At 47.0% G+C, this 24,066-nt stretch overlaps 2 protein-coding genes across 8 annotated transcripts in view; one reads left to right on the top strand and one right to left on the bottom strand.

Annotated features, from left to right (window-relative positions):
- The window catches only part of WNK1 (WNK lysine deficient protein kinase 1), a 69,638-nt gene extending 67,241 nt beyond the window's left edge, over window positions 1-2,397 (top strand). For all 6 annotated transcript variants that reach the window (XM_073544175.1, XM_073544171.1, XM_073544174.1 and 3 more), the window contains one exon: window positions 9-2,397. In XM_073544175.1, the coding sequence (XP_073400276.1) occupies window positions 9-329 (321 nt within the window). In that variant the 3' untranslated portion in view covers window positions 330-2,397. The remainder of the gene's footprint in view (window positions 1-8) is intronic.
- Window positions 2,398-4,689: 2,292 nt separating this feature from the next.
- Window positions 4,690-22,572, bottom strand: RAD52 (RAD52 homolog, DNA repair protein). Of its 2 annotated transcripts, XR_012220075.1 has the most exons (13): window positions 22,186-22,572; window positions 19,421-19,513; window positions 18,880-18,981; window positions 13,788-13,881; window positions 13,648-13,715; window positions 13,186-13,304; window positions 12,899-12,974; window positions 12,463-12,665; window positions 10,498-10,643; window positions 10,189-10,281; window positions 9,321-9,536; window positions 6,346-6,528; window positions 4,690-6,212 (listed from the first exon to the last, which is right to left on the bottom strand). XR_012220075.1 is itself a non-coding variant. In XM_073544177.1 (12 exons), exons 2-12 carry the CDS (start codon window positions 19,499-19,501, stop codon window positions 6,476-6,478), a joined length of 1,251 nt encoding a protein of 416 aa, XP_073400278.1. In that variant the 5' UTR covers window positions 19,502-19,513; window positions 22,186-22,572; the 3' UTR covers window positions 6,271-6,475. The 2 variants fall into 2 exon arrangements, 1 of the variants encoding a protein (XP_073400278.1); XM_073544177.1 differs by lacking the exon at window positions 4,690-6,212 and having other exon boundaries at window positions 6,271-6,528.
- Window positions 22,573-24,066: the final 1,494 nt, after the last annotated feature.

Raw genomic sequence — 24,066 nt, 5'->3', positions numbered from 1 at the left:
TTTCTAAGGGACCTGGAATGGCGCGGAAGTTTTCTGCCCCCGGACAGCTGTGCGTGTCTATGACTCCGTCCCTGGGGGTCCCCGTCTCGATGCCTGCTGCCTCTGCCAACTCTTTGGCTCACTATCCCAAAGGACTCTGCCCACAACAGTATGGCTTCCAGGGCACACCGTTCCAAAGCCAATGGAGTGGACCTGGCGGGCCATCACCTCCCCAGCCCATTAACCAGTTTCCCCCGCCTGTGACTACTTCATTACAAAACTTCAACATCAGCAGCAGCCTTCAGAAATCCATCAGTAACCCACAAGGGTCCAACCTGCGGACTACCTAGGAAGGACGGCTGGCTGGTGGACCGCACACGTTCTGGTGGCGCTGGCTGCGTCCATAGCGCGGTACCTACGTCCCGGCCGTTACATGCCCCACAAGGACCCTTCCCACCGAGGAGGCAGGAATGGCGGTTGCAGGGGGCACCCCACAGCCGTGCACCATCATACACTGGGGTGGCGTGAGATTGGGGACGGTTCAGCCCGCGTGAGCAGGGCAGCAGCAGGGAGGGCGCAGCGTTCTCTCCGGTAATAGGTCATTTATGCTTTCAGAACTATTAAGGCAATTGACTGCAGCATTACAATGTACGGAATAAAAGTTATAAAATATATAAATATATAGAAGTTTATTAAACAGAAAAATAAAATTAAAGTTAAAAAAAACAAAGTTCGGTGAGGACAATTCTCTGCCATCATTATGATGTGGACACACTGTGATATATATATTTATGTTGTTGGACAACAGTAGTAATAGAATGTTAGAGGGTTACAGATGATGCGGAGCGGCCCGTCCCGACCTCATCAGTCACTTTAAATATAAAAAAAGACAATAAAAAAAACCCTTTTTTTGCTCTGTCCTTTTATTAGATTTAATGTGAATGTAAAAGTGTATAAAGGTAACTTGAACCCGGCTCCTCCCCCACCCGAATATTTTCCACTGCGTATTTTAGTGCCTTGAGAACCTGGGAGGTTTTTTTGTTTTTCTCCTTTTAAGACATGGGTCGAGGTTTTTGATTTCTTCTCCCGAGTCTGGAGTTGGGGCCACAGGTTGTTGGATATGTCATTATGTAAGTGATTCGTGTTTGGTGTGGCTGGAGAGAGGTGAGGGGGTTAAATCCGTGGCGCCCTCACCACGTAACACTCTGCCGGTCAATAGCTTAAATGATAAGTGGTCAAAGGATGTTAGATGGGAGGTGGTGCTGTGCTTTCTTCTGGTGAAGGTGCCTTGATGTCCTTGTGGTCGGTCACGTCCTAACTCCTCTCACAATCCGTGGCGGCATCTTATACTTGAAACCTGCTTGTTGTTGTTTTTTTCTCTCTCACTTTTGGCACTTTTAAGAAAAGCAATGTAACCTGCGAGCAGTATTAATTCTGTCGAGCGGCACGGCTCATTTTGGAGTTTACACCAGGTTGATATTTTTTTGTTGTTAGTAAGTCGCACGGATCTGGGACTTCGGCAAACCTGCGTTGTCGTACGTTTCGTTGGGTCGACGTCACCGTCCCGTCTGTTATTAGTAAAAGTTGCCTGTTAAGTGCAAAACTTAATGTGATGTTCTAGGTCTCGGTTTTGTGGTTTTTTTTGTGGTTCTATGCAACAACCAGCAGTTAGATCATCGGGGAAACGGACTCTCTGCTTTGTGTAAACGGCTCCTTCACCAAAAAACATCCATGAAGTGCTACGGCACGTGGAAGCCCAAAGTAGGGAAGAGCCAAGCAAACCTGTAGTGAATGTATTAGGAAAAGATTGGATCTTACCGGACTATTGTAGCCTCCCCGTCCCGACTGTGCGGACCCCGAGCGTTGATGTCCTATGTCGTCCATCAGTAAAGGCTCTAGGAGTGTAGACCCTCCAACCCAGGGTAAAGCAGCGGCTGGGTTGTCAGGAGCGAGGTGGGGGAGGGATGGGATTGTCTATAGTCGGCAGAGGTCTGATAAGGGATTATTAGGCGGCAGGTGAATATTTATTTTACATACGTATTTTATCATTTTCTTCCGGTTTCAGGTCGTTTTTCTCCATTTATGTTGTGCATGCTCTTGGTTTATTTTCCACAAATTATTTTTTTTTTTCTTTCCTGTGGACACAAAATTACTAAAATAAAAAAAAAAAATGCTACTGAATTGTTCCCAGATCTGTAGACATCTTTGCATCCAGCCCTTCCCCTAAATGAGCCTATTGCTCACATTATTTAACACTGTATTAAGCTGAAAGAAATGAGATTTGTGGGATTCCCTGGAGCTGTGAATTTTCCCGTTTGCACTTTTGTCCTGCATCTTTCTGTACAAATTTGCACTTTTCTCTTTTTACCGCCTCTGTAGACTGATATTAATAAAGGAAGCCTTATTTTACGTCTGTTATGACGTCTGATTCTGCGTTTTGATTGTTTTTAATCTTTGATTTCTTTTCATGCGCCACAGCTCTGGGTCTCACGCTGTCCCCTCATGTATGATCGTGCACCCCCATACCGGGTCCCGCGCTGTCCCCTCATGTATGATCGTGCACCCCCATATCGGGTCCCGCGCTGTCCCCTCATGTATGATCGTGCACCCCCATACCGGGTCCCGCGCTGTCCCCTCATGTATGATCGTGCACCACCATACCGGGTCCCGCGCTGTCCCCTCATGTATGATCGTGCACCACCATACCGGGTCCCGCACTGTCCCTTCATGTATGATCGTGCACCCCCATATCGGGTCCCGCGCTGTCCCCTCATGTATGATCGTGCACCACCATACCGGGTCCCGCACTGTCCCTTCATGTATGATCGTGCACCACCATACCGGGTCCCGCGCTGTCCCCTCATGTATGATCGTGCACCACCATACCGGGTCCCGCACTGTCCCCTCATGTATGATCGTGCACCACCATACCGGGTCCCGCACTGTCCCCTCATGTATGATCGTGCACCACCATACCGGGTCCCGCACTGTCCCCTCATGTATGATCGTGCACCACCATACCGGGTCCCGCACTGTCCCCTCATGTATGATCGTGCACCACCATACCAGGTCCCGCACTGTCCCCTCATGTATGATCACAGGCCACAGTCCTGCTCCGTCCCCTCGTGATCATGCTTTACCATCCCAGGTCCGGCGCTGTCCCCTCATGTATATGATCGTGCACCACCATACTGGGTCTCACACTGTCCTCTCATGTATGATCGTGCTCCACCATACCGGGTCCCGCACTGTCCCCTCATGTATGATTGTGCACCACCATACCGGGTCCCGCACAGTCCCCTCATGTATGATCGTGCACCACCATACCAGGTCCCGCACTGTCCCCTTATGTATGATCACAGGCCACAGTCCTGCTCCGTCCCCTCGTGATCGTGCTTTACCATCCCAGGTCCGGCGCTGTCCCCTCATGTACATGATCGTGCACCACCATACTGGGTCTCACACTGTCCCCTCATGTATGATCGTGCACCACCATACCGGGTCCCGCACTGTCCCCTCATGTATGATCGTGCACCACCATACCGGGTCCCGCACTGTCCCCTCATGTATGATCGTGCACCACCATACCGGGTCCCGCACTGTCCCCTCATGTATGATCGTGCACCACCATACTGGGTCTCACACTGTCCCCTCATGTATGATCGTGCACCACCATACCGGGTCCCGCGTTGTCCCCTCATGTATGATCACAGGCCACAGTCCTGCTCCGTCCCCTCATCTGATCGTGCTTTACCATCCCAGGTCCGGCGCTGTCCCATGTATGATCGCGCGACACCATGTTGTTGTCCACATAGTCCCAGGTCTTGCGCCGTCCCCTCGTGTATGATCTCGCACCACAGTCCCACGCTGACCCCTCGTGTATGATTGTGTGCCACGGCCCCTGGTCCCGCACTGTTCCCTCGCCACCATCCTGTTTCCCACACAGTCCGCTCATGTTATGATTGCACACCACAATCCTGCAAGTCTCTTCATGCATGATCGTGCGCCACAGTCCCGAACAATCGTGTGCCACAGCCTCGGGTCCCACCCCGCCCCCTCATGTATGATCGCGTGCCACAGTCCCAAGCTGTTCCCTCACGTATGATCGCGTGCCACAGTCCCAAGCTGTTCCCTCACGTATGATCGCGTGCCACAGTCCCAGAGCCCGCGCCGTCCTCTCACAATTGAGTGACCCACCGACGAGGACTTCAGCGTACCCTCGTGTATGGTCCTGCGCTGCTCACTCATACACGAGTATTGTGACCTTAGATATGTATTTTATCAATGCACTCACAGGTGGGACTCAAACTCCTAGGATTTTTGACGCGGGGGGGTGCTTCTCCGGCGCCTCAGATGCTGTCATGGATATTGATCACAGCATCTAAAGGGTTTTTGTGTGAAAGCTCCACTGTAGAGAAAACATAGGCATGGCCCTGCCTGCACCCTCCTCCATGACCTCTCATAACACTGCAGTGGATGTCGGGATATTAGGGGGGGGTTTGCTGTGTCAGGACTGGTTGTGTTCTGCATGTGTCTCATTCAAGTGTCCGGACCCCAAAGTCACATAGGAGACCTGGTCACAGCTCTGTGAAATCCTCATCCTGCAGCGACAGACTGACAGATCTAGAAAATAAACTGATGAACTCGAGATTAAAGAAAAATTACATTGTCCACCTCATAAGATATAAAAAAAATCAAAAAAATGCTCTCAGTGCGAAAAACAAGATAATCTTGTGCTTATGATACATTTTAATGGCTAACAAAAATAATGTTACAGAGCAACATTCGGGAAATCTTGGGTCCCTTCCTCAGGCATTGTATAGCAATGTATCTGAAGACGCACAAATACAGGCACAAAAAAAAAAAAAAAAGGCTTGGTATAATAAATGAACACTTAAATAACCAAACTGAGCTCTGAGAATAAATCATTAATTAGATTAGAGGTGGGTGAGTTTTATAGTCCCAACAGCCAAGTAAGATCAGAGGCAGGTGCCCTCGCTGCCTCTGGAGCAGATTTCTGGTTCCCGCACTGTTTCTGGGTGCCCTCGCTGCCTCTAGAGCAGATTCCGGGTGCCCGCACTGTTTCTGGAGCAGATTCTGGGTGCCCTTGCTGCCTCTGGAGCAGATTCCGGGTGCCCGCACTGTTTCTGGAGCAGATTCCGGGTGCCCGCACTGTTTCTGGAGTAGATTCCGGGTGCCGGCACGGTTTCTGGAGCAGATTCTGGGTGCCCTCGCTGCCTCTGGAGCAGATTCTGGGCTCCCGCACTGTTTCTGGAGCAGATTCCGGGTGCCCGCACTGGTTCTGGAGCAGATTCCGGGTGCCCTCGCTGTCTCTGGAGCAGATTCCGGGTGCCCTCGCTGCCTCTGGAGCAGATTCCCGGTGCCTGCATTGTCTCTGGAGCAGATTCCTTGCCCTGTCTGTAGCAGATTCACGGTGCCCGCATTGTCTCTGGCGCAGATTCCGGGTGCCTTCACCGTCTCTGGAGCAGATTTCGGGTGCCCTCACTGTCTCTGTAGCAGATTCCCAGTGCCCGCATTGTCTCTGGAGCAGATTCTGGGTGCCCGCATTGTCTCTAGAGTAGATTCCGGGTGCCTTCACTGTCTCTGGAGCAGATTCCGGGTGCCTTCACTGTCTCTGGAGCAGATTCCGGGTGCCTTCACTGTCTCTGGAGCAGGTTTCTCAGATTCTGTTGTTTCATCCCAAAAAGTGTTATACCATGCCTGAGGAATGGATCAAATCCCCCCTTTTTTTTATTTAAGAAAATATCTAAACATGTGGTATCTGCGCGTTCATGAATACGTGATCTAGAAAAAATAAATAAAATTGAAGACAACATTTTTGGTTGCAAGAAAAAAAAAAATAACCTTCAACATGGCTCCGACGTGGAAACACTGAACGGTGCACGAGATTCTTAGAAAACAGATCCGTGCCCTCCAGAAGATCCAAGGTGCCACCAGATAGACCTCACATTGATCCATGGATGAGCAATGATAAAACCATGGTGGGGCCTTGGACCCCCAAGTTTGCAGGCATCAGGCTCACCCGCTCATGTGATCCCTCGCGGCTTAGAATGAGATTCATAGAGAAGAAAACCTGATCAATGTGGTGGAGGATCCACTCTCTCTTTCATCCATGCACGTTGCTGGTTTCTGCAGTAACAGATGACGATCAGATCCCCGTCTGCTTTTCCAGATGGGGAAGAGGATCTTTTTCGGCTTTATACAATGCAGACCTGATGGTGATATGATAAAAGGTGCCGAGCGAATAAAACATGTTAAAATGTTCAATAATAAAACCTAACATTTCTTTTATTAAACATGAATAAAACGTCACAATCTTCTAAAACAAAGCAGAACAACAGTCACCGTCCCACAGGTGGGAAACCTCGCGGCCTTTTTTTTGCTTGTCAGATATTGAATTTAGCGATCCATATTCTTAAAGTGACGGTAGTCAGTGATCGTCATCATAGGAGAACGTGTGTAGGGAAGATCTCGGTCACGAGGGGTTGAGCCGCCGCTTCTTCATGTCGCTACAGTGCGGACTTTTATCTTCAAAGTGAAAAAAAAAAAATGGATATCAATAAGAAATGCTTTGTACGAACGATGTGGGGGCTTTAGTATTAGGGCTTAGTGATGGATCTGTCAGATTTGTGCGGTTCCTCTACAAATAGCGGGGACGGTACAGAACGATGGCTCTATAAACTCATCTACAGTTGTGGCCAAAAGTATTGACACCCCTGCAATTCTGTCAGATAATACTCCGTTTCTTCCTGAAAATGATTGCAAACACAAATTCTTTGCTATTATTATCTTCATTTAATTTGTCTTAAATGAAAAAACACAAAAGAGAATGAAGCAAAAAGCAAAACATTGATCATTTCACACAAAACTCCAAAAATGGGCCAGACAAAAGTATTGGCACCCTCAGCCTAATACTTGGTTGCACAACCTTTAGCCAAAATAACTGCGACCAACCGCTTCCGGTAACCATCAATGAGTTTCTTACAATGCTCTGCTGGAATTTTAGACCATTCTTCTTTGGCAAACTGCTCCGGGTCCCTGATATTTGAAGGGTGCCTTCTCCAAACTGCCATTTTTAGATCTCTCCACAGGTGTTCTATGGGATTCAGGTCTGGACTCATTGCTGGCCACCTTAGAAGTCTCCAGTGCTTTCTCTCAAACCATTTTCTAGTGCTTTTTGAAGTGTGTTTTGGGTCATTGTCCTGCTGGAAGACCCATGACCTCTGAGGTAGACCCAGCTTTCTCACACTGGGCCCTACATTATGCTGCAAAATTTGTTGGCAGTCTTCAGACTTCATAATGCCATGCACACGATCAAGCAGTCCAGTGCCAGAGGCAACAAAGCAACCCCAAAACATCAGGGAACCTCCGCCATGTTTGACTGTAGGGACCGTGTTCTTTTCTTTGAATGCCTCTTTTTTTCTCCTGTAAACTCTATGTTGATGCCTTTGCCCAAAAAGCTCTACTTTTGTCTCATCTGACCAGAGAACATTCTTCCAAAACGTTTTAGGCTTTTTCAGGTAAGTTTTGGCAAACTCCAGCCTGGCTTTTTTATGTCTCGGAGTAAGAAGTGGGGTCTTCCTGGGTCTCCTACCATACAGTCCCTTTTCATTCAGACGCAGACGGATAGTACGGGTTGACACTGTTGTACCCTCGGACTGCAGGGCAGCTTGAACTTGTTTGGATGTTAGTCGAGGTTCTTTATCCAACATCCGCACAATCTTGCATTGAAATCTCTTGTCAATTTTTCTTTTCCGTCCACATTAGGGTGACCGCAAAAAATCGATGTCGGAATTTTGTCCGTCTGGACCCCACAAAACGATTCCCCTTTCCAGATATTGAGAGAGCCAAAATTTGAGCTCGATCAAACGACGTTAACCCGTGCCGGTCGTCGCTCAAAGTTTGAAAAAATCCAAATTGAGGTATTTTAAGATTTAGGTATTTTGCATAGTCTGTTAGGCTATAAAGAATGTGACAACAACATTGCAGAAATAGCCCTGACCAAATTTTCGAACCATTTGTGGTATTTGAATGCAGAGTTGGTGGGATTCTCGTTTTTTGATCCCACCATTACAGACAATGAAAAGTTGTTAATGGCTAATAAATTGCTCAGTAGCACAGATGAACCATCAGAGCACGCTAACCTACATGAGTTGATAATTTTACATAGTTATCTAATCTATTCTAGAGCTTTTGTTAAAGTAGTTTTTGAAACGTCAGAATATAATGCTCGGCATTTGCTTACAACTTGCAGGACATATTGCTTTTGTTCTTCATCTTTTGTCAGAAGGTCGTTAAAGTCGGTTACTTCCTACCTCTTTTAATTTTTCTTTCCTAACTTTTGGATTTACAACCCTAGCGTGCTCTGATGGTTCATCTGTGCTACTGAGCAATTTATTAGCCATTAACAACTTTTCTTTGTCTGTAATGGTGGGATCAAAAAACTATAATCCCACCAACTCTGCATTCAAATACCACAAATGGTTCGAAAATTTGGTCAGGGCTATTTCTGCAATGTTGTTGTCACATTCTTTATAGTCTAACAGACTATGCAAAATACCTAAATCTTAAAATACCTCAATTTGGATTTTTTCAAACTTTGAGCGACGAGCGGCACGGGTTAACGTCGTTTGATCGAGCTCAAATTTTGGCTCTCAATATCTGGAAAGGGGAATCGTTTTGTGGGGTCCAGACGAACAAGATTCTGACATTTTTTCCCCCCATATGAGATCCGGTCACCCTAGTCCACATCTAGGGAGGTTAGCCACAGTGCCATGGGCTTTACACTTCTTGATGACACTGCGCACGGTAGACACAGGAACATTCAGGTCTTTGGAGATGGACTTGTAGCCTTGAGATTGCTCATGCTTCCTCACAATATGGTTTCTCAAGTCCTCAGACAGTTCTTTGGTCTTCTTTCTTTTCTCCATGCTCAATGTGGTGCACACAAGGACACAGGACAGAGGTTGAGTCAACTTTAATCCATGTCACCTGGCTGCAAGTGTGATTTAGTTATTGCCAACACCTGTTAGGTGCCACAGGTAAGTTACAGGTGCTGTTAATTACACAAATTAGAGAAGCATCACATGATTTTTCCAACAGTGCCAATACTTTTGTCCACCCTCTTTTTTATGTTTGGTGTGGAATTATATCCAATTTGGCTTTAGGACAATTCTGTGGTTTTTTTTTCATTTAAGACAAATTAAATGAAGATAATAATACCAAAGAATTTGTGTTTGCAATCATTTTCAGGAAGAAACTGAGTATTATCTGACAGAATTGCAGGGGTGTCAATACTTTTGGAAACAACTGTATGTCACCTGTTCGCTGCTGTCCGGTCACATTTCCCATCTCCTGGTTCCACGACATCGTTCTCATCGGTTGCCGCTCGTTGTTCGGTCTCTGTGGGGTCTTGCTCCGTGTCATCATCTGATGGTGTACGAGGGGGGTCGCAGGTCTGGACAGGGAGGCCTGAGCTGCCGTTGTATTAGAGAAGCTCTCGAACTCTACAGGGATGTCCCAGAGCTCTGGGTCATCTGAAAATGCCAAAAAAAAAAAAAGTAGATTACCAGAAAGTGAAGGCAGAGATTATGCAAGTGACAGTCACTCTCCTCCCTCCACGGACTGTCCCTTGTTACACGACGGGGGCCGTGTTTTTCTAATCTTGTGCCCCCCTGGTCGGGCAGAGCCCACCATCCTGCTTTGCTCTGAGCTGCTCACAGTCCACGTCTGCTACGTGGCATGCAATGTACGTGTCATGTACAAAAACCAGGAACCGAACCTATAACCTGCTGCTGAGGAGCGGGGTCCAAGCCCTGTGGAGACGTCAGTGATTGTGAGGCAGCTCCCCGCACAAAGATAGCCTAAATAGGGACGTATATAGAGACCCCTATAGACGGCTGTCGTGGCCCCGGCGTTTTTGTGCAGACATTTTCTCCGCACGTAAACCGATGTTAGTCGGCATCTTATCGATCTCTGACAATCCTACATTACCGATCTGCCTGTTGTGGTGAGACCCCTGTAGACACTAGATTGTGGTGGGCAGCTTTAGTGTAACAGAAAACAGTCAACGCACCAGATCACCGGAAATATATTTATTTATTCAATGTACAGACTATTCCATGTTTTTGCGTTTTATCTTCAAGCACCAATTTCAGGGTTGCAAAAGGTGACGATGCAAAGTCTCACCTGGCAGATACTCATCCGGGGAAGCAGCTGCGGCCAGCACTGATGCCGGGGTGCTGTGTCCTACAGGAGGGACCCTCAAAGCAGTAGATGTTCCTGCAGTAGGGAGGGAATCAGGTAGAATTAGGTCAGGACAAAATCATTTCATAATCGAACTTCCACTTAGTGTAGAAGAGGATAAGTGTGACGGGCACAAAAGACCCCTGTAAATAAAAGCTCTGGCCTAGCGGTCACGGACTACCTACATGGCCGCTGGAACAGCCTGATGTTAAACTTTTTGCTCAACTCTAATGAACTGGGCTCTAATCTCACCGCCTTCCCCGGGCACCGCATCCCGGCATTGTTTCTTCTCCATCTCCTCGCGGAATCGCTGTTGCATTTGCTTTTGCCGCAGTTTCCGTTGGAACGTGGCATCCATCTCGGGTTGAGCCGCCAAACTCATTGACCCACATCCGGAGCTGCCGGTATCAAAAGGAAAAATTGTGGGTTTTTAGTCCTTTATAGTGATGAGCAAACCCGAACAGTAAGGTTGTCGGTCAGTCCCGAACACCTATTGTCTGTGTACGGACCCTGAACACAGACTTCTCCAGTAAGTCCATGTTACTGTTTGGGTTCGGCACCCTGAACATCAGCTGTTTCCCACAGTAATCTGTGTGACAGCGCCAGAAACACTGGCTCTGATCGGCGGTAAGTTAGTTACCGCTGGTCAGAGCTCTGCTGTTCCCACAGTGTCATACAGATGACAGTGTGAGCCAGCAGCTGTGACCACCAGTCACACGTATCGACTGATGAGAGTCTGATGTCACTGATAGTGAGAGCAGGCGAGGCTGATGGGAGTATTCATAAACAGCGACAGCTGTGGGCTGCAACCCTCAGCTATCAGCTTTTGCTTGGCTGGTTATCAAGAATAGAGTGGAACCAATGCCATGTTTTTTGTTTTTTTTTAATTATTTAAATAATTAAAAATAAGACGGTATGCCCTCCCCCCTCCTTATTTTTGACAACCAGTCAAGCTAAAGCTGACATCCGGGGGTAGTATGCTCAGGCAGGTAAGGGGATATGGATACCCCCCCAGCCTAAAAATAGCAGCCCACATCCATCCCATAAATGGTACATTAGATACGCCAATTCCCGCTCTTCCCACTTGCCCTGGTGCGGTGGCAAGTTGCGTAATAGGTTTGGAGTTGATGTCAGCTGTTTTATGGCCGCTGACATCAAGTCCAGGGGTTAATAATGGATAGGCATCTATAAGACAACCCCATTAGTTAACCCCATACTTAGAGTGAAGACAACCCAGCCAGAATAAAGTCATTTAATTGAGATAAAGACACTGACTCCTTTATTTGAAATAAAAAGCAAAAGTTATACTCATCTAATGCCTAATCCACTGAGCCCCATGTCTCCTGTAAAAGACAAAAATAATAAAACACCATATTTCTCACCTGTCCAACAATAATCCATTAATGGGCATGTTCCACAACAATCCGGATGATTTAGAGTGGTAACATCGGTGAAGCGACAGCCATCTCACCGTGATAACGCACCTCTAATGTGAACCACAATCACTTGCTCGCTGCATGACAAAATTCTCAATCATTCTTAATCTGTGGCCCCTTTCTAAATTATCCAGATTGTTGTGGGACATGCCCATTAATGGATTATCATCGGACAAGTGAGGAATATGGGGTTTTATTATTTTTGGTCTTTTTCAGGGGACATGGGTTTCAGTGGATTCGGTGCTTAGATGAGTATAACTTTGCCTTTTATTTCAAATAAAGGAGTCAGTGTCTTTATTTCAATTTAAGGACTTTATTATCGCTGGGTTTCTCTTTAGAATCTAACTATGGGGTTACTAATGAGTGTTTCTTATAAACGCCTCTCCATTATTAACCCCTGGTCTTGATGTCAGTGACCATAAAACAGCTGAAATCAACCCCAAACCCCACTTGTCACTGCACCAGAGCAAGTTGGAAAAGCCGAGCAAAGAGCCAGAATTGGCACATCTAATAGAAGCACCTATTCTGTGGCGGCTGGACGCTATTTTTAGGCTGGGGGGGGGGGCAGCAATATCTATGGCCCCTTCCCAGCATGAGAATACCAGGCCCCAGCAGTATGCTTTACTTTGGCTGGTTGTTACGGGTTCGCCCATTACTAGTCCTTTATTGTACAGATGTAAAATATTCAAGCCATAATTTGACCGTGGTCCTTCCAATATTCCTCTTCTGGATGATTGTATATGGATGCTCGGGTGCGGCCTTTTTGCCTCTGGTGATTTACCTGGGGCCACTTTGGTAGTTTTCGCTGTTCATGTTTTGTTGCCGTTTGGTTGGTGATGGATCTTTACTCTTTTGCTGATCTGCTGGATCCGATGCTCCATCTGAAATTTTCTGTTCTGGAAGTAAACTATTATATCGTGCGTTTTCCACGGTGGCATCATAGTCCTGACGCTTCGTCTGAGCCAAATCCAGCTCCCCCTGAGGCTAACACATGGGAGGAAGAGAGATATGTTACCAATTATAACGATGTCGGGACAAACTCCAGGGCCGGGTTTACAGCCCACAGCAGAATTTACAGTGTCCGTCCACGTTTGGTTCATTTGTATCGTCTTTGTATCTTTACGTCGATGTTCACACAGTAAATCTGGGAATGCACCTGCCCCCTGGTGGACAATGACGATATTACGTTACTACTATTTAATGTCTTTATTTCTCACCAATTTTGGAAGTTTATTAACAGCGCGAAGATAATCTTTATCCATTATGCAGTTGCCAAGAACATTGCCGAAGCACCTGGAACAGTAAAAACATAAAGCAATGATGTAATTATCTCCAGGAGACATATCACAACCAAAAAAAAGACAAATAAATGATCTTATTTAAAAAGTGCAAACTGATAGCAGATCCTGTGTTAAAAATAAAACCAAAGAGGCAAAAAAAAAAAAAGGTAACGGGAATAATATCATGAAACACATAATATTATTTTGGGAAGGGTTGTTCTTACTTCAGTGCTCGCTTCAGCCCGTCTGTCACCGCTTCCTTCCGTGCTTTCTCCAAGGAAAGAGCTTTAGACTTCAGCCCCTCACTGACGCCGTAGCCGACATCTTCGTGGTAAGAGCCGTCCTACGTATCACAAATGGAGGAGGATGGTGACTGCAGCCTCTTGATCATTATACATTTGCTTTCCAATGATCAGAGTGGAAATAATCAATTCTCTGGATCGTCATCTAGCGCCTAGTCAGACTCGTAGGGATGGTGTGACGCCATGCTAAGCCTATGAAACAAGTGTGCAGGGATGCCCGCAGGTAGGAGGCGGGTCGCAGGACTCCCGGTCAGGTCGACATAGACTAATGCCGTGACCGCCGGACCGAGGTCCTGAGAATCAATTTCTACGGATCACATTCGATTAAACAAATCCATAAAACCTGCTCCATCAGTGCAGAAGCGATAGAATAAAGAAGGTTACCTTCAGCTGAACTTTTACAAAGGCGCAAACCCCAACAAAAAAACGGCCGTTATTTAAGTCCACAAAATCTGCAGGAGAAACGGTTCAGTGAATCTGCCGGCGCCGGTCGTTCTCGTATTGTGGATTTTATGGAGTCTCACCGACATTTTGCTGAGTTACAGAATGCGACCATCCATTATATCCAAACGTTTCATTGGCCAAACTGATCACCTTGTGCCCCTCGATGTAACAGACCTGAAAAGACAGAACGGAAAAATGAAACGGTAAATGATCAACTTTCATCCTCACGGGAGGAGCACGACTCTCCTGATTTTTGGGCTTTCCAATGCGAGTGAGAGATGTGGGTGTGACGCTGTGATACGGGGGGAGCGGGATCGCTCTGTGTATGGTCATGTAAGGCTCCATTCAATGGAGGACACAGGTAACCATTGACGTCCTAAAGCAGTCCCAATCAGGTCAGGTGACCGCCGCTTGCAGCCCCATCCTACACAGGCCGGCATCGGCCGAGACGTAGGTATGTAACCTTATGCAAATCTGGGTTGCAGAAGCCTGGTGAAGAGTGGCCCAGGAGGCCACCACCGCCCGAGTGGTGTGAGCCCTCACACCTGGAGGGGGTGGTCTGTTTTTGACACGATAATCCTCCAAAATAGTTGAGCGGATCCAACGGGCGATAGTAGACTTGGGGGGCGACCCTCAGTAATGACGAAAACAAAGAGTCTGATCGTGTGGACGCTGTCCTTGAGAGGTAGGAGCGCGATGCTCTGACTGGGTCCAGCTTGTGGAGAGACCTTCCAGAGGATGGATGGGTGACTGGCAGAAGGAGGGACAATATCATAGTTGATATGGAACAGGGATACCACCTTAGGAAGGAAGAAGGGCATTGGATGAAGGACGACCTTGTCCTGGTGAAAGACAAGGAAGGGGGAGCGGCAAGAGAGAACCGCTAATTCAGAGACCCGTCTAATGGAAATGATCGCAACTAAAAAGGCAACCTTCCAAGAGAGAAGAGAATAAGAGATATCCTGGATGGGCACGAAGGAGGATTCCTGAAGAACGCTCAAAACTAGGTTAAGGTCCCACGATATGGTGGTGCTAGACGAGTGACTCACTGAAGGAAGGTCCTGACCTGGGGGCGAGAGGCCAAACTTTGTTGAAACAGGATTGAGAGTGCCGAGACCTGGCCCTTGAGGGTACTAAGAGACAAACAAGTCCTCATTGCAAAAATGCCAGAACAAATGGAAGAGAAAAAAAAAACATGGGAGCTGTGTGTCTATCTTCACACCAGCGTAAAAAGGTCCTCCAGGGCCGATGCATGAAGACGAGTGTTTTCTCGCCCTGATCATAGTCTGAATGACCTAGGGACAGAAGCCTGCCTTCCTCAGGAATGTGGCTTCAACAGCTATGCCATTAAATTGAGAGACCAAGAATTCTGGAGGAAGAGGGGACCCTGAGAGAGTAGATCTGGTCGGTCAGGGATCTTTCAACAAACATTTGGCGAAGGTTTCCTAACTCTGCGTACAAGGTTCTTCTGGCACATCTTCCAACTTAATCTTCTTAAAGAGTCTGGGGAATTGGTGGAAAAAGATTCGGAAGTTGAAACTGAGACCATGGAATGACCAGGACATCAAAATCATTCGACAGGGGGTCATGAGACCTGGCCACGAACCGAGGCACCTGGCTATTCATCCGAGGTGCCATCAGATAAACATCTGGAGTGTCCCACCTCTGATAGATCTGTTTCAACACAGATGAGTTGAGGGACCATTCGCCCGATGAAAGGCCTTGATGACTTAGGAAGTCGGCGGCCCAGTTGTCCACGCCAGGAATGTGGACCGCTAAGATCGCTGGCACTCGCCATTCATCCCAAGCCAGAATCCGTGATACCTCTAGCATGACGGACCATCTGCGTGTCCTGCCCAGTGGTTTATGCATGCCACGGCCGTGGCATTATCGGATTGAATTCAGATTGGTCGGTCCGACAGATGGTCCTGCCAGTGGAAAAGTAAATGGCTCTGATTTCCAGAATATTGATGGGAAGGGAGGCTTCCCGAGAGTTCCAGCAAACCTTGACTGTGTGATGAAGGAAGACAGCTCCCCATCCAAGAAGACTGGCATCTGTCGTTTACAACCTGCTAGTGGAGAAGGAGGAATGAACTCCCGTTCTGGGACTGTGTCACTTGGAGAGTCAGGAGTATGTGGCATTCCAGGGAAGAAGTCTTCTTGTTATAAGCTGACAGAAGGGCTAGCTGGAGGGGAAGGGTTTGAAATTGTTCAAAAGAAACCGCTTCCATCACGACAATCATCTTCCCTAGTACTCTCATGCAAAGTTAAAGAGAGGGCCTCTTAGAGACTGAATCCCAAGACTGAGTACCGAAACCTTTTCCTCTGGAAGAAGAACTGGTGAGAGCGGTATCGAACAACATGCCTCGGAAAATTAAGCGCTGGGTCGGGATCAGAAAGGACATTGCTGTGTTGATTACCCAGCCTAGACGGGCAAGAGTGTCCAGGGTGACCTGAAGGCTTTCGGAAGTATGGCCCTTGATGTGTAAGTCGTCCAGGTAGGGAATGACTGCAATACCCTTGGAAAGAAGAATGGCCATGACAGACGCCATTACCTTCGTGAACACTCTGGGGGCAGTGGCCAGTCGGAAGGGGAGAGTGGTGAATTGATAGTGCTCTCCCTGAAGCGCAGAAACTTCGGATGTGTCGAGCAAATCGGGATGTGGAGATAGGCGTCCTGAATATCCACCAAGCAGAGGAACTTCTCCGTATGGCTACAATATTGCTGGTAACACGGGCGGGACAACTAGTGGCATCGAGGTATGAGCTATCTGATCTGCTAGCTCATCTGGTAAGGACATTGATAAAATGCCCTGACAAAGAAGCTTTGCCCAGGCAGAAACTGACTGGTGGAAGGGCTGCAGTCTGGGCAGAAGGCCAAGGCTTGACTTGTGAGTCACTTCTTTTAGCACAGGGCCCATGTGTAGTGAACAGTAGTGAGGGAGGGACCGTGGGTCTGTGCATATGTAAGGCCAGGGACTCCACTCCCAGGAACTGATTCTGAGGAGGGCTAAGCTCAGGTGGACAGTCTACAGATTGCTGGATAAGAAGATCGGTCCAGCAGTAAGAAGAGCGACGTGCAAGCACCGGAGGGGATGAAGTGAGTCCGGCGATGACGTCAGAGTGAAGGGGATGGAAGGGGAGGGCTCCAGCAAGGACCACTGCAATCCCACGCTGAGAAGAATAAAAAGGATCGCTCCTATAAGAGGAAAAACGCATGCTGGAGTCCTCACGCGTTGATTGGTTGACACTCGCAGGGGGGACAAGCTGGCTTAAAATAAAAAATGGGCTCCCATAGACCAGAAAGGGCGAGTGAGGCCTTGCGCGCTGATTGGCTGGCGTTCACGGGAGGCATGAACGAGCCCAGCCTACTAGTGAAATGAGGGTTATAAAAAGAGTGTTCGAGCCCCCGATTCCTGACTAGCCCACATGCACAAGTGGGGGGAGGGCGCAGCTAAGCAAATAGGCCTCAAGAAAGACCGGGAAATTAATCTCTGTGTCCTACATTGGCACATTGGAGGATACATGTTGGAAGTAGGGGGAGCGCTGTGATCTCTTCTTGTTTGTGATGCCTCCCCGCCTCCTGAAGAGGGACTGTGGACAAAGAACGGGGGAAGCGGTGCCTGTCTGGATGAGGTCCCAACTCCTTCTCCATCCCGAGGTCGACGACAGGAGCTCCCAGGTGAGGAAGGAGTCACTGGCAAACGTAAATATCCTCCTTCCAGCACCAGTAATTGAAAAAATTTTTGGCACTCAACTTTTGCGATATGTGAAGGATTTTATTTGCAGTCACAAGTATTAGACGTTTCGGCTATGACAATAAGCCTTCACCAGTACACAAGACTGCTCATGTTCAAAGAAAAATATGGGCCAAAATGTCCACAAAAGATCTGGAGATCTGGGCAGAAAATTAGAAGGATGAACATCAGTATAATATCCTCAGTATATGTGTATTATAAAGTGGAATCCCTTGACCTGCGGCACTAGCGGTGGATACCGCGTTCCTCCAGGCCACACAGCGCCAACACCCACCAACGACCGCTATCCACACACTACCAAAGCTGTCACCTTCCAATAGCTGATATAAATATATTAATACCATGTGTGAGATTGACCTTTCAAGGGATTCCACTTTATAATACACATATACTGAGGATATTATACTGATGTTCATCCTTCTAATTTTCTGCCCAGATCTCCAGATCTTTTGTGGACATTTTGGCCCATATTTTTCTTATGAGTGGTGCTTCACTCAAATATTCAATGATTCTTTGAACATGACCAGTCTTGTGTACTGATGAAGGCTTATTGTCATAGCCGAAACGTCTAATACTTGTGACTGCAAATAAAATCCTTCACATATCGCAAAAGTTGAGTGCCAAAAATTTTTTCAATTACTTATTCTGGTGTGGGAACCTTCTTTTTGTGCACCTACTCAGTAGTGCCACGATATATTTAAAATTGTAACTCCTTCCAGCACCGTCGTGGTCCCAGACGGTGCAGAAGACAGTGTCGACCCTGAGGAGGACGGTCACTGAGAAGTGGCCACCGTCTTCCTCCCGGAACCGTTCCTAGGAGAGGGCTGAGGTGGGGAACAGGCAAAGGAACGTCCACCAGGATCCACTGAGACACGATTGTGTCACGGGGAAAGGTCCAGCCTCGCAGACCACAGAGTGGATGATGTGGACGCCACCACACTGTTCTCTCGGTTGCTAGTTTGGGAAAACAGGTCCAGACGTTACACCTTGTTGCCCAAAAGACAAGAATCTGGAAAACAAAGAGAAAAGATTAATAACATACAACAAGGTGACCTAAGGGGGAAAAGACGGATCATAATCAGGTACAGATCTGCCTCCTGACACTGAGCGAAATCTGCCGAGCCTTGTGCCGATCGATGGGTATACCCTGCTGAGGGGCAGCTGGCTCTTTATTTGCCTACTGTCAGCACCATACACCCATGGTTACCAGTGTCCCCCAATGAGGTGTGATAAAGAAAGTAGTTTTACCATAGAAATGCAGAAGACAAATCATTTTTTTAAGCGATTTTTCAAGCGGACATGCCCCCCAAAAATTTCTAAAAATCCCTGTGTGCAAGTAGGCTTTCAGTTCAGCACCTGGAGCCCACAATTTGGGCACAGAAATGCAGCTGTACAAGTGTCTGTCACCACACACCTTCTGCCCCCCGCCTGCCTGGCGGCTGCTGATGTACTCGGGCCCCAGCTTCTGGCGCAGGGCGCTCTGTATGGCCTGGTATTCCTCCGCACTGTACTTATGCTGCAAATAGAAAAAGAAGAACAAATGATAAAATAAAAATGCAGAGTCTAATTAATAAAGAAGTGCACGCGGCCAGGCTGCCTGTCAGTGGCGCTGTGCAGTGGATTCTCATGCCGCAGATACAGCACTGAACCAGCCGTGACGCCCGGTCATTCTCAGGTCGGAGGTCCAGTCAAGAAGTGGACAGCACATCCCAGCCGTACACTATCAGTTTATAATATATCCCTTCAGGATATCAAAAGGTAAAATGGTCCCGATCTGTGTCTGTCCGGCTGATGTAACACGCTATCTCCCAGCTGTTAAGACCTGCCGGTCAGAGGATGCAGGGAGCTGTAGTTCTGCAGCAGTTGGAGAGCAGCCGCACGAGAGAGGACGATGATATCATTGGGCAGTAAGATAAATACTGACATCGTGGTTATGTAAAGGAACATCCAAGTACCTGCCCAAAGTTCAGAGGTTGGCTCCCGCTAGACCCCGTCTCCCCCGACTTCATCTTGTCTTTAATATTTCCAACAGACATTGTCGGCCCCGGCTGAAAACATCACGTAAAACAAACACGGAAAAAACAGCTATATATTATACATATATGCAATATATCTATATACAGCTTTAGGCTGTGTACACACACTGCGGAATCTGCTGCGGATTGAGCCGCAGATAAATCCGCAGGTCAAAAGACCTTTGGATTATCCTGCGGTTTTACCATCTCCACAATGGATATGGTAAACCGCTGCGGAATCCGCAGGAAGAATTGACATGCCATTTCTTTCTGCGGTTTAGAAACCGCAGAAAATCCTCGTGGAAAATTCCGCAGCATCTCCCATAGGGAATGATGGTACTGTACACCGCAGCACAAACTGCTGCAGATCCGCAGGGCCGGAACCGCAGCAGAATCCGCAGCGTAAGCACACACACCCTTAAAAAGACGAATGTTGTACATATACAGTGTTATACAGGGGTATAATGTACATATACAGTGTTATACAGGGGTATAATGTACATATACAGTGTGATACAGGGGTATAATGTACATATACAGTGTTATACGGGGTATAATGTACATATACAGTGTTATACAGGGGTATAAAGTACATATACAGTGTTATACAGGGGTATAATGTACATATACAGTGTTATACAGGGGTATAATGTACATATACAGTGTTATACGGGGTATAATGTACATATACAGTGTTATACGGGGTATAATGTACATATACAGTGTTATACAGGGGTATAATGTACATATACAGTGTTATACAGGGGTATAATGTACATATACAGTGTTATACAGGGGTATAATGTACATATACAGTGTTATACAGGGGTATAATGTACATATACAGTGTTATACGGGGTATAATGTACATATACAGTGTTATACGGGGTATAATGTACATATACAGTGTTATACGGGGTATAATGTACATATACAGTGTTATACGGGGTATAATGTACATATACAGTGTTATACAGGGGTATAAAGTACATATACAGTGTTATACAGGGGTATAATGTACATATACAGTGTTATACAGGGGTATAATGTACATATACAGTGTTATACAGGGGTATAATGTACATATACAGTGTTATACAGGGGTATAATGTACATATACAGTGTTATACAGGGGTATAATGTACATATACAGTGTTATACAGGGGTATAATGTACATATACAGTGTTATACAGGGGTATAATGTACATATACAGTGTTATACGGGGTATAATGTACATATACAGTGTTATACAGGGGTATAATGTACATATACAGTGTTATACAGGGGTATAATGTACATATACAGTGTTATACAGGGGTATAATGTACATATACAGTGTTATACAGGGGTATAATGTACATATACAGTGTTATACAGGGGTATAATGTACATATACAGTGTTATACAGGGGTATAATGTACATATACAGTGTTATACAGGGGTATAATGTACATATACAGTGTTATACAGGGGTATAATGTACATATACAGTGTTATACAGGGGTATAATGTACATATACAGTGTTATACAGGGGTATAATGTACATATACAGTGTTATACAGGGGTATAATGTACATATACAGTGTTATACAGGGGTATAATGTACATATACAGTGTTATACAGGGGTATAATGTACATATACAGTGTTATACAGGGGTATAATGTACATATACAGTGTTATACAGGGGTATAATGTACATATACAGTGTTATACAGGGGTATAATGTACATATACAGTGTTATACAGGGGTATAATGTACATATACAGTGTTATACAGGGGTATAATGTACATATACAGTGTTATACAGGGGTATAATGTACATATACAGTGTTATACAGGGGTATAATGTACATATACAGTGTTATACAGGGGTATAATGTACATATACAGTGTTATACAGGGGTATAATGTACATATACAGTGTTATACAGGGGTATAATGTACATATACAGTGTTATACGGGGTATAATGTACATATACAGTGTTATACGGGGTATAATGTACATATACAGTGTTATACAGGGGTATAATGTACATATACAGTGTTATACAGGGGTATAATGTACATATACAGTGTTATACAGGGGTATAATGTACATATACAGTGTTATACAGGGGTATAATGTACATATACAGTGTTATACAGGGGTATAATGTACATATACAGTGTTATACAGGGGTATAATGTACATATACAGTGTTATACAGGGGTATAATGTACATATACAGTGTTATACAGGGGTATATTGTACATATACAGTGTTATACAGGGGTATAATGTACATATACAGTGTTATACAGGGGTATAATGTAGATATACAGTGTTATACAGGGGTATATTGTAGATATACAGTGTTATACAGGGGTATAATGTACATATACAGTGTTATACAGGGGTATAATGTACATATACAGTGTTACACAGGGGTATAATGTAGATATACAGTGTTATACAGGGGTATAATGTAGATATACAGTGTTATACAGGGGTATAATGTACATATACAGTGTTATACAGGGGTATATTGTAGATATACAGTATTACATAGGAGTATGACATTGATATACAGTATTATATAGGGTATAATATAGATATACACTAGTATATAGGCGTATGACGTAGATATACAGTATTATATAGGGGTATAATGCACATATATGATATTAGATCGGAAAATAACGTATATATAAAGTATTACTGAGGAGGATAATTCTCCCGCCCTCTTCCTCAGACGCCGCGATCTCTTCTGCGCCTCAGTTTCCGCTTGACGTTCCCGCCTTAGGCCGCCAGCCAATCAGAGTCCTCGCTCGCAGTGCATTTCGGGATGTATACTGGAGCCGGCGGCTTCACCTCATGAGATATTGATGGGTCTGTCCGCTAGTGAAGCGGAAGCAGTAATGGCGACAGTGACTTGTGAGCGGAGCCCCGGGAGGGCACGGAGGTGGGAGGACCGCACAGAGCTGCGGGACGGGCTGGGAGCTCTGGGGGCGCCGCTCAGTGATAGTTAAAGCTCCTCAGGACTGAAGCCCGCGGCCGCCATCTTTGTGCTCCAGATCCCGAGCTTGGGGCGTGAGGGGCTGCGGCTCAGTCACATTCCTCATCCGCCCACCTTGTATGTGCTGAGCTTCACTCTAATGGTTGACCACAATTATAGGCGATCCAGCAGCTGGCAGGGCATGCTGGGAGTTGTAGTTCCACATCAGCTGAGGAGCTCCCTCCCTCCTAATCATTACCACAGATATAGGCATCCTGCCGTTCACGAGCCGTGGAGACAACCCCTGAGGGAACGGTGCTGGCGGCCATGGTGGTTGAAACTTTTCTTGAATGTGAAAACTAATATGTAGTTCTCACTGCACCTCCACCAATCTGAGTGAGAAGAGACGTAGTGTAAAGCATGGTGGAGGGGAGAGCAGCTGTCGCTCCATTCAGTGTCTCTAGGACTGATGATCAAGTCCTGCACTTAGAGACAGAGGCGCCTCAATGCCATACTGTGAGAAGAAATAGGACAAGAAGCCTCGGGGGAAGGAGATGGAGGGGGAGTGGGGAAGGAGATGGGAGGGGTCCGGGAAGAAGACTGAAGATGGGGGTCCGGGGAGAGGGGTGAAGGAGATGGAGGGGACTGGGAGGAAGACTGAAGGAGATGGAGGGGACTGGGAGGAAGACTGAAGGAGATGGCGGGTCTGGGGAGAGGGGTGAAGGAGATGGAGGGGACTGGGAGGAAGACTGAAGGAGATGGAGGGGACTGGGAGGAAGACTGAAGGAGATGGGGTCCGGGGAGAGGGGTGAAGGAGATGGAGGGGTCTGGGAGGAAGACTGAAGATGGGGGTCCGGGGAGAGTGGTGAAGGAGATGGAGGGGACTGGGAGGAAGACTGAAGGAGATGGAGGGGTCTGGGGAGAGGGGTGAAGGAGATGGAGGGGTCTGGGAGGAAGACTGAAGGAGATGGAGGGGTCTGGGAGGAAGACTGAAGGAGATGGGGGTCCAGGGAGAGGGGTGAAGGAGATGGAGGGGTCTGGGAGGAAGACTGAAGATGGGGGTCCGGGGAGAGGGGTGAAGGAGATGGAGGGGACTGGGAGGAAGACTGAAGGAGATGGGAGGGGTCCGGGAAGAAGACTGAAGATGGGGGTCCGGGGAGAGGGGTGAAGGAGATGGAGGGGACTGGGAGGAAGACTGAAGGAGATGGAGGGGACTGGGAGGAAGACTGAAGGAGATGGGGGTCCGGGGAGAGGGGTGAAGGAGATGGAGGGGTCTGGGAGGAAGACTGAAGGAGATGGAGGGGTCTGGGAGGAAGACTGAAGGAGATGGGGGTCCAGGGAGAGGGGTGAAGGAGATGGAGGGGACTGGGAGGAAGACTGAAGGAGATGGGGGGTCTGGGGAGAGGGGTGAAGGAGATGGAGGGGTCTGGGAGGAAGGAGATGGGAGGGGTGAAGGAAATGGAGGGAGAGTGGTCCGGAAGGAAGGGTTAAGGAGGGGAGGGTGAAGGAGACTGAGGGGTTTGGGAAGAGGGGTGAAGGAGGGGACGGGTGAAGGAAATGGAGGGAGAGGGGTTGGGAAGGAAGGGTTAAGGAGGGGTCCAGGAA

The sequence above is a fragment of the Dendrobates tinctorius genome, unplaced genomic scaffold (assembly GCF_039654945.1).
Source record: "Dendrobates tinctorius isolate UK_male_01 unplaced genomic scaffold, ASM3965494v1 ptg000136l, whole genome shotgun sequence".
In the NCBI taxonomy this organism is placed as follows: Eukaryota; Metazoa; Chordata; class Amphibia; order Anura; family Dendrobatidae; genus Dendrobates; species Dendrobates tinctorius.
This window is presented reverse-complemented; position numbering and strand designations above follow the sequence as displayed.